Source organism: Cololabis saira, chromosome 7, assembly GCF_033807715.1.
Source record: "Cololabis saira isolate AMF1-May2022 chromosome 7, fColSai1.1, whole genome shotgun sequence".
Lineage (NCBI taxonomy): Eukaryota > Metazoa > Chordata > Actinopteri > Beloniformes > Belonidae > Cololabis > Cololabis saira.
In genome coordinates, this window is record NC_084593.1 from 29,315,561 (window position 1) to 29,326,945 (window position 11,385).

At 35.8% G+C, this 11,385-nt stretch overlaps 1 protein-coding gene across 1 annotated transcript; it reads left to right on the forward strand.

Annotated features, from left to right (window-relative positions):
• The first annotated feature begins 5,730 nt into the window (after positions 1 to 5,730).
• On the forward strand, positions 5,731 to 8,703 carry LOC133447371 (paired box protein Pax-5-like). Its single transcript, XM_061726042.1, has 6 exons — positions 5,731 to 5,847; positions 5,928 to 6,093; positions 7,233 to 7,430; positions 7,513 to 7,553; positions 7,631 to 7,729; positions 8,564 to 8,703. Exons 1-6 carry the CDS (start codon positions 5,805 to 5,807, stop codon positions 8,701 to 8,703), a joined length of 687 nt encoding a protein of 228 aa, XP_061582026.1. The 5' UTR covers positions 5,731 to 5,804.
• The last annotated feature ends 2,682 nt before the right edge of the window (positions 8,704 to 11,385 follow it).

Genomic DNA, 11,385 nt, shown 5'->3' on the forward strand with positions numbered 1-11,385 from the left:
CTGAATTCTTAAAACATTTCTGGGCGGACATTAAAGAGTTAATATTTAGAGCTTTTTTGGAATGTATTCAGAAAGGATGTTTGTCCCCAACTATGAAAACAGGTTTAATAACTTTGTTACCAAAACCCAAAAAAGATCTGTTGATGCTAGACAACTGGAGACCAATAACCTTACTATGCAACGATTACAAATTACTTGCTTTAGTTTATGCAAATCGCCTAAAGGTAATACTTGGAAAACTTGTAGAAGAATATCAATCAGCTTTTATAAAGGGAAGATATATTCACAACCATATTCGACTGATTCTGGATATGATTGATTACCAGTCATTTATTCAATCAGATAGTTTAGTGCTTTTCATAGATTTTTTCAAAGCATTCGACACCGTGGAACATGATTTTATGTTTACAGTGCTCAATAAATTCGGATTTGGAGAAGGGTTCTGCAAGGTTATTAAAATGTTTTATAATGATATCTATAGCTATATCTCCCTCAACCCTGGAATGACACCAAAAATTAATATCTTACGTGGAATTAGACAAGGCTGTCCTATTTCGCCCAAATTATTTATTTTATGTACACAAATGCTAGCATATCTAATTGTAAATCACCCTCAAATTAAAGGAATTACCATTTTTGATTATGAATATAGAATAAGTCAATTTGCAGACGACACAGTAATCTTTCTAAAGGATAAATCTATAATTGAAAAAGCCCTAAATATAATATCAATCTTTTCTAAAGCTTCAGGTCTGTGCTTAAATGTGAAAAAATGTGAAATACTACCTCTTCATCCTTGTGCTGAGATAAATATAAGCTCCATCCCTGTTAAAACGGAATTAAAATACCTGGGTTTAACAATGTCTAAAGACAGAAATAAGAGAGAAAAACAAAACATAGAAGAGAAAATAGATGGTATGAAAAAATCTCTCAACCACTGGCTTATGAGAGATCTCTCTATTCTCGGAAGAATCCTACTGACAAAAGCAGAAGGCATATCAAAACTAGTATATCCTTGTCAATCTCTTTATGTTCCTCCTCAAATGATTAAAAAGGTAAATTCTGTAATTTTTAATTTCATCTGGAAAAATAAGACCCACTACCTTAAGAAATCTGTGATGGTTAAAGACTATAAAAATGGTGGATTGAAAGCTGCTGATTTTGAATCCATGATTGGTGTATTTAAAGTGAATTGGATAAAAGCTTACTTGGCTCAACCTGAGTCCATATGGTTCCACATACCAAAATATATTTTCCAAAATGTTGGAGGATTAGAATTTTTATTGAGATGTGACTTTGAAATAACAAAACTGCCAATCAAATTGTCTAATTTCCACAAACAAGTACTGCTCTACTGGAAAATGATGTTCACCCACAATTTCACACCGCACAGCTCCACCTTGTGGAATAATAGAACCATCACTATTAACAGGAAGACCTTATTTAAACAAGAATGGTATGATAAGAAAGTCCTATATGTTACTGACTTGTTGGATGTAAATGGTAATTTATTGCAATTTAATACATTTGTAGAAAAGTTTAGTTTAAATTGCTCTTATAGAGAATTCAATAAAATCTGTAGAGCTATTCCACTTCCCTTGAATTACATGATAAAAAATATTCTTACATACTCAAGTGTTATTGTCAAACTGCCTGATTTAAAAGTCGGTGAATTGAAATTGGGTGAAAGAAAATGTAATAACAAAGTACTTGGAAATGTGTTTAAAGAAAAGCTATTCAATGATATCAAAAAATCAACAAAAATAAAGATAACAGAAATTGAAGTAACGTTAACAAAGACATACAGCAGCTACCTTAAATGGCCAATTTCACCCAAAGCAAAAGAAATTCAGTTTAAAATAATGAACAATATTTATCCTGCCGCTGAAACCCTAAGGAGAAGGTTCAATTTTGATGTAGATTCTTGTATTTTCTGTAAAACAGAACTCGAAACAATTGAACACTTATTTTTCTCTTGTTCATTCACAAAGCTTTTTTGGCAAGATGTTTATCGGTGGTTAAAGATTGGGATCAACAACTGTATGTTCAGCAAGTTTCAGGTCATAATTTATATGGATGGTCTACCAAAGAAGGTATCCAAGATGGTGAACATAATTCTAATTTTGGGTAAATATCATATTCATAAAAATAAATGGAAAAACAGCAAACCCTCCCTAGTATGTTTTAAAAACGAAATTAAAAGTTATATAACATCTATTAAGGTACTTTCAAAAGATAATCAGTTTATACAAGATTTATATGAAACCATGTTAGAGTCTCTTGTTCTTTAAGTTACATTTTTGCGACGCTTATACATTTTTGTTGAAATGTCAACCCCCTGTGATTATTTTATTTTGTGATTATTTAAATTTATTTTATTTATTTTCTTTTTATTTAAATTTAGAAGTTTATATTGGAAAAAATGTAAAGTTACATTTCGCTTGTGTGTTGTGAATTTATGTTTCAATTGCAAACTAATGTTTCCTCAAAGGAATTTTGTATTTTTTGAAAATGTTGAATAAAGTTTGTAAAAAAAAAAAAAAAAAAAAAAAAAAAAAAAAAAAAAAAAAAAAAAAAAAATAAACCGAAAAAATCTCTGACTTCCGGGTTTACTTCCGCATACAGCGGCCCATAGAGCATGCGCAGTTGAGTCACCTCCCATGATGCTCTGGGGCCTCCCATCATGCCCCGGGGCAATGACGCGAGTATTAATATAATATGTATTAATATAATATCTTAATTAATGTATATTATTACATGTATAGCATTACATATATTATTAATGTATTAATATAATATAATTACATAATATATATTAATATAAAACATCCGTGGAATGCACGGACACGGCTGTGACGTCAGCCGTGACGTCACGCCCAGAAAGAGACTTTTCTTTTACTTTTCTGGCCGTTATAAAACATTTTTGACGGATATAAAGTCCATGACTTAAAAATATAGAATACAAAGATTAGTAATAGCCGGGGATTACAGCTGGAGGCGTCCTGTGAACAGTTTTAGAGGCTTCTCTTTTACTATTGCGGTCTATGGGAAAAAAGCTTTCTGGGCCGCATGGGATTTTTGGTTGCAGTACCGCGGTTGGCCACTGGAAAAAATCGGCGCGCCTTCTGACTGCCAGACCCGGGGGCTGTTGTTTACATGTTAAAACGCTCTACCCGGCGTTTCCAGAAAATGTTGGCCAACCAAAACCTAACCCGGTGTTAAGACGCTGGCACTGTGTAATTGGGTCTTGAAAACAAATGTGAATTTTAAAATTATCCTATTTGTTTTTAATGATCGCTATTGCTTTCCAGATGGCAAGACTAACCCTAACCTTGGTTTCTTGAGTGAGGAAAGTCCCTGACTATGATTGAGCTCTGCTTTGGTAGCTGTTAGTCATAGACAGTACTGGAGTTGAGGAAATAAAAACGGTCCAAATCATCCCCCCTGTAAAACTGCCATCCCCCCTTTCCATCCCTTATGTCATTTCATCAATGAATGTGGTTTTACTGCTATTTCAACATTTAGAGTCATCACCAGAAAAATAACACCAGAAAAATAACTTATTTGACAATTTTCACCTGTTTCAAGTAAATTTTCACTTGAAATAAGTAGGAAAATCTGCCAATGGGACAAGATTTATCTTCTCATTACAAGCAAAAAAATCTTGTTCCACTGGCAGATTTTTCTACTTATTTTAAGTGACAATCTACTTTAAACAGGTGAGAATTGTTGTTTTTTCCAGTGATGAGTCTTGTTTTAAGTGTAATGAGATTTTTTTACTAAAATGAGACATTTTAACTAGAAATAAGACAAATATTCTTGTTAAGATTCTGAGTTTTTGCAGTGGTCCATTTTACAGAGTCATATTGATAAGTTCAGAAAACTGTTTTTATTGTTGTGTTTTGATGTATTTGATGTAAGCCCAGTGGATATTTAAAGCTTACAGAAGGCTGCATTTAACTGCTGCTATGTTATTCCTGCAGTATTTCTGCAGGTGTTTTGGTCAGTGCTATTATTTGCAATATATTATATTATTTGTAATCAGCACAAATTATCTGTCCTCATATGATAAAATCCACCATCTCCCCTGATTTATTTTTACAACTCGAGTACTGGTCATAGACATAAAAACGTCTTAGTTATCTACTGCACGGAGGGGAGACGACATGCAATGAGTTTTCAGGATATATTTTGTATCTTCTGCAGAGTCTTAATTGTCTGCTGCTGAACAGCACCAGGCTGTGACGAGTTCACCAAGACATTAGACAGAGGAGCAGCAGCAGCTGCTCAGCTGACCCCTGACTGCACACAGTCACCATTTATACATGTGCTTGGTAGTCTGTGTGAGTCTTATAATCAACGATGAAGTGAATGATGACTTTTCTCTGTGTTTGTTGTGAGATTATTGATTGTAATTAATTTAATTTCTAGATCTTGTCACTATCCTCATCTCTCCTGAGTCTGACTAACATCTGCAAATTTTGAGATTGCATTTCAGCTCAAATTCGAAAAAAGATTGGGACACTCACTGTGTAAAATGTGGATAAAACAGAATGTAATGGATTATAATCTCATACAATTTATTTTCATCCACAATGAATTACAGAAAACACATTAAAAACTAAGTAAATGTGCCATCTTAAGGTCAATTTAATTTTGATGGCAGCAACCTTTCTAAAAAGTGGATGTTTGTTTCTTTAAGCCTCTCAACAAAAACCTATATATATCTGGGAAATGATAAGGCCGGTATGAGTGCCGGGGGGATTGTACTGTTTTCGTCTGATATAGGATACAGGCTGCACAAGTCCTGGATCTTTTTTTTTTTTTTTTGTATTTTCCTCCTTTTCATGATGCACCAAATGTTCTCATGGTGAAAGGTATGGATTGCAGGCAAATCACTTCAATCACGTGTCGACCCGGCATTATGAATTTTGTAATATTACAGCAAAACTATTAAAGTTGCATTTATCGATTATATTTATATATATAGGTTTTATGTTGACCTGTCGCTTTCTTTGTTTTTTTTGTGTTATGCTGCTGCTGCACAATAATTTCCCATCCAGGGAAAAATGAAGTAGGCTACATCTTTATCTTTATTTAGACCATTATGTTATAGGAAACACATTTCAGGCAGAACAAACTGAACTCAGTATTCATTAAAAACATACATTTGGTAGACATTTGGAGAACTGGGTGGTCTCTGGGGGGACTCGGCAAACTTGGACTCATGACGTGTATGATTTTAAAATTCCGTCGGCCTCACTTCTCAGGCTTGAAGCCTGAATTATGGTTCTGCGTTAAATCGACGCAGAGCCTACGCCGTAGGGTACGGCGTAGGGTACGCTGCGACGCGCAACGTACGTTGTGCGTTGCCGCGTACCCTACGCCGTAGTTCTGCGTTGGTGTAACGCGGAACCATAAATCAGCCTTCATCACGTGAACTGAGCGTGTGTGCCGCTGTCCACCACTCAGGTGCTGAAAGCAGCAGCAGAAACACCGCCGACCCCCTTCTTACACATTGAATTTAACTTTTTAACTCTGCAAATAAGGTTATATGTTTGTTTGTTTTTTATCTATTCGCAGATTTTTTTCTCGAAACTTTATGAACGAATATGCACGACGTTTAATAGAGGTGCGTCAGATGTTGGTGCACACCACCATCTAGAATGCATTTAGGCTACTTGTCTCCTTTTCTCAGTTTTGTATTTGAACGGAAAGGTTGTTTTTTTCGTAAGAATAACTGTACTTGGTACCAGTAAACGTGAAAAATACAGCAAGACATGAAACTTTAGAATCAGGTTGTGATGGAAGTAAGTTTTGGACAGGTCCCGCTCACCGTTGCGCACGGTAAGTGTCGTAAAGTTGTTGTATGTTGATTTGTGACTATCTTTTCTAGTTTATTTTATTTAGTTTTATTTTATTATAAGGGTACGGCGGGGTGAACCAGCTCGGTGGTGTATTCATCAATGGGCGGCCGTTACCGGCCGTGGTCCGGCAGCGCATCGTGGAGCTGCGGCAGCAGGGCGAGCGTCCCTGCCAGATCTCCCGCCGCCTGCGCGTCAGCCACGGCTGCGTCAGCAAAATACTCAGCAGGTAAACGTGCTGGCGGAGGTATTCTGATTACCCACCTTTTATTCCACACAGATACAAATATTGTGCTTGATCTACTTAAAAAAAATAAGTCAACTTTTTGCATGAGATTATTATGTAGATCAAGAAAGACTAGTCTTTGTATAAACTACTTAATTTTTTGTATGTAAATAATACATTTTGCAAGTACAGTCAACTTAATTGTGTTAAGTTTACTTGATTTATCAAAATTGAGTTGACTTTAAAAAGAAAAAGAAAAAAAGAGAAAAAAAGGAAAAAACAAACAAACAAACAAAAAACAAAAAAGGAATAAAAAAAAGTTGACTTCACTTGCCAAGATTAAGTTGACTTTACTTCCAAATTAATTTCTTACATAGTAAAAATTAAGTAGTTTATACAAAGACTAGTCTTTCTTGATCTATATAAAAATCTCATGCAAAAAAGTTGCCTTCATTTTTTTAAAGTAGATCAAGCAAGATATTTTTTACTGTGGTGTTCGACTTAAACAAATAAAGCATTTTTCATCTAAACGTTGGTCAATCTGCCCAATAGATTAAAATTGTTAAATGAAAGGTAAATACAACAAGATCATTGCTTGTTGTTTGTGTGTAAATGAAAAGATTGCCTGGGATTACATAAATACTGCTTGTTAAGGAAAAAATGCACAATGTCTTGTTTTTTGAACAAATGCAGATTAAGTTCAAAACTATGTATTCATGTAAAGCAACAAACTTCATTTTTAATTGTTAATATCACAGATTTAAATATGTTATATTTACATGGGCTTAGATTTATTTTTTTCAGTGCAGACAGATGTGTCTAATAAAAAATGTAAATCAATTTGAAATATGGTCTGCTGAATAACATGGTTTTGAGAGTGGTTGCAAGTTGCAATCTTTGAATGTCTGACGTCTATTTAATTGTCTTAACACGTTTATTTCATGAGACATAATGATTTACAGTCTGTTGATGTTTGTGTAAATTTCAATTCACATTTTAAAAGGTGTGTGAGATCATCCCAATGTGAATTCTGTGTTTGTTTGTTCTTATAATACTTATGCTGGGTTTTACAGCCCTCTGCACAGTACCTGATTTTTCCAACATATTAACCCTTCTGACAGACATCAACATTGCTCCTCCAGGTACAGTGAGACTGGAAGCATCAGACCAGGATTGATGGGGGGTTCAAAGCCCAAAGTGGCAACTCCCACAGTTGTGCAAAGGATCCTGCAACTGAAACACAACACCCCCACCATGTTTGCCTGGGAGATTCGAGACCGGCTGGTTCTGGAGCAAGTGTGCGACCACAATAGCGCACCCAGCATCAGCTCCATCAACCGGTATAGACATCTTTGTGTGTATTTAATTCTTGACACCACAACTCTGTAAAATTAGGCTTGATTGAGTTTCCTTTTGTCACAGGATCATCAGGAACAAAGTCCAGACTGAGTCCTGTGAAGTTGGTAAATATTGTCTTTCCAGACTCCTCTCCACTGATCTGTTTTTCTTTCATAATACTTCATGACTTCTGTGTCATCAGCAGCATCTGTTGCCATGGGAACAGACTGTTCCTCAGAGTCCAGTTTTTCCATCAGTGGGATTCTAGGAATGAGAAAATACAGCAGCAAATACAAGGAAGGTGAGAGGCATCAATAAATGTGTTTGTCATCTGAAAATGATACATGCATCTGATGGAAATTGAAGTGGTATTTTGCTGAATATGAAATTCAGATTATCATCAGTGAAGTACGGGAAAGGAAACAGCTTTTATTTTTTGGTTTCACTTCTGAAATCAAATAGAATAAAGAAGGCTAAATAGGCAAATTTAAAAGCAGTTGTCAACCTTCTAAATTCAAAGGACACCAGACATTTAAAAAAGGGTCAAATTACAAAGTAATCCGCTTGCACAAAGAATGAAACTCATTGACCCATTTATGATCATTTAGGATCACAGAGCGTTGTAAACAAATGATCAGTTGCAGACACAGATGAAGCATGATATGTTTACTTTTTTTAACAGGCCTTTGGACATCTGTATTAATGTAACAAGGTTGATGCAGGGTGGTGTGGGAAGAGACTGGAATGGATTCTCCAGATCACACAGCAGACTGATGTGTAAGGCCAGTCATCCTGTGTAAATAAAGGCCAATAAAGGCTTAGATGACTTCCACAGCAGGGTTCCCACCTCACCCCCCCAGGCTTCTGTCCCCTCAGCCAGCAGGCTCTCCGCTCTTCCCTGGCTTTTCCTCACATTGGCCTCTCATTACAGGCAAACTCATACCTCTAGCCCTCCATGACTGCAAGCATTAGAACAGGAACTTGTATTTTCACAAATATTCATTGTTACCCATGGAAATACAACCATGCATGTTGGATATTGTATCATGCTTCTAATTGGAAGAAGCTAAGAAAGAAATGGAGGTGAGAACTGAGATAAAAGTGAGTTAGATTCAGAGGCTGTTTTATTTTCCAGGATTGGACATCTCCTGCAGTGAGCGCCACCAGCAGTTTTCCCGTTGTGACACCTGGGGTCAGTCTGTACCCTGTCTAACACCTATCTCCAGTCTGACCTGTCACCCCAGCTCTTCAACTAATCATAGCTTAAACCCGTAACACACCTATGTATTATTATGTTTCTCACTGATGCATTTGTCTCATATGGTCTCTTATCTGGGTAATTCATGTCAACACAACTGTAGAGATGATTGACTTCCATATAAACAGGCTGAAATAAAACTAAAGTTCTTCACATGAGATGATTTACAGGCATCATTTGGTGCAAACAAAAACACATGCTGTTATCTCAGAAGCTTAACAGACATTCATAAATTCAACATGTCATCGCTTCTCCCTGTGGTCATTTTCTCCCCAGTCAGTAGTTGGGAGTATCATTAGAGGCTTCATAATGGACAAGAGGAATTGTTTTCTTTCCTTTGTGTGTGTCTTGCTGGCCTCCTCTTAAGGATGAGGGATTGAAAGTGAAGTTGGGAGCTGTTGAAGGGAACAGCAGGGTCAGAGCAGATCACATCAGTTCTGGCTTATATGTGGATGCACATGCACCTACACACACACAACTTTATTTACTGACAATTTCAATATTATGCAAATGTTCAAATTTGCAATTTGCCAATATGTGCATGTCTGTGCAACATTTTATGAGAATAAACATGAATGGATTTAAGCTTTAATCCATTAAAGACAACTTTTGTTTTTCAGTTTTTTGCTTTAACGAACATAAATGTGTTTTCTTAGTCATTGTAAGACAAGGTGAGACTGCTAATTGAGGGGGATTGCAACTGTGAAGTTATGCAATATAGATCGAATTAAAGTCTGAATGGGTCAGGGAATAACCTGTACACTAAATACAGAGTGAATATATGGAAAGTTGCCAATCTGAGTTTTTGAAAATGACTAAAGGTAGTCTCCACAATTTCAAGGTTATAAACTATTTATCTAATGAAGTTCAAGGAGATATGCACATTTTTGCCAGTGAAACCATTATTTATACTTATGTTTCATATTTAACACAACCAGTGGAAGAGATTCAGATTGTATTGCATATTATGTCTTAATTTGTATGTTTTGGCATCTGTTCTCACAGTCTTGCACAAATTGACAACTTAAACTAATGTGCACAAGAATAAATACATTGTAAAAAAAAATGTATCACAAATCAGAAAAACAAATAACTCTTTAGCAGTTCTTCGAAATCTTTGCATCATTAGGTGTAATGGCTTGATGTTCGGGATGATAAACACAAAACTGTAAGTAAATATACATTGGTAACCTTGTATTAAGGCCTCAGATAACAAGGTAAAAAGAGATAGTTGAAGTACAGTGTTGCTTTACATGTTTATATTTGCATGCACCATGCAGGAAAGTGGTGAAAGGTTCCCTGTCATGGTTCCTGGCTTCAGGCAGTTCACACCGGAGGAGCTGCAAAGCTGCTAGTGAACATTTGCAACTGGACCTCCCTTCAAAAAATGTAATTTTGGTGATATCCTAAATGGCCGCTGCATCTAACTGATGATCAGTTAGTTATTTAATTATCCCTAACTTTGTTACCTCATAATTTGTTACCTGATCTGGTACAGAACAAAAAAGAAATCACCACCCGTACAGATGCCATGGACATGAAATGTAGCCAAGGAGAAAAAAAACGGTTTTGAAAGAGGCTGTGATATGTTAATTGCTGCTGCAAAGTTCTACATGTTGGCCTGCGGGAATGAATGAAGATAGACTTGTTTTTGGAGCCCGCCCCCAGTGGCCAGTTGAAGAAGTGCAACGTTTTTTTACATCCACGTTGACTTAAACCCAGAAGTTGGACTGTTGCTCCTTGCTTTAAACTAAGTGCAGAGACTGCTGTTGAATGCAGGTAGGAGTGTAACTCCTGAGAAAACCTTCACATAGCTATGATTATTAAAAAGATTTTCTTTAAAAAAGCCAATTCGATATTAATATTTTGTATCAAGTTAAAAGCTTTAAGTAAAGACTGACGTCAAAAACTAATTCTGTTGAACTTTTAATGGCAGAAAAAAAACACCGTTCTGCTTTTGATTGACTACTATGATATTCTATGCAGCCTTTAAAAAAAAATGTGTTCACATTAGTGTATTGATTTCCAGTATCATACATTCCAATGTTTCATAAAAATGTAAAAAGTCCTTGCTCATCACTATTTTCTTTATGGCTTGGTGATTTAAGCATGATTTCTTATTGGTGTTATTTGTTATATTATTGTCGTCCACAAAGCAGTACTTTGTGAAATTTTAAGCTCATGTGAGATCCTGTTTATGTTTATCCATGTTTATTTTAATTGTTTGCCACACTCACCCAAGTGTTTTTCAGGTCATATACACCACATTTTAACAGAATTGGTTAATTTTGTTCAAATGTGGTAATATCCTATGATGCTTCGTGTAGTAAGCAGATTGTGTCATCTGTTTATTCAGCTACACTTGTGTGTTGGCCCTTATACTGCTTTCTCCGCCATGTTTTTCCAGAAAAACAGATATTTATCTCAATGAGAGAACCAGATTTAAATAAAAAGAAACATGTTAAAAATAATAAAAACTAAGGCAAGCTTTCTGTTCTTTTTTTTGGTGTTCTGTAAGCAGCTGCTGGACTCTTACAGCAGACTGTATTATGAAATGACTAGGAAAGGTGTGGATATGTTCACTTCTCCAGTATTATTTGCCATGGCGTGACAAGAGGAACAACAGGAAATGCAGGCTGGGGGAAAAAAAATAATGTAAAAAAGAAAATGCAAAAGAATTCAGGAAATGACTGGGCTAC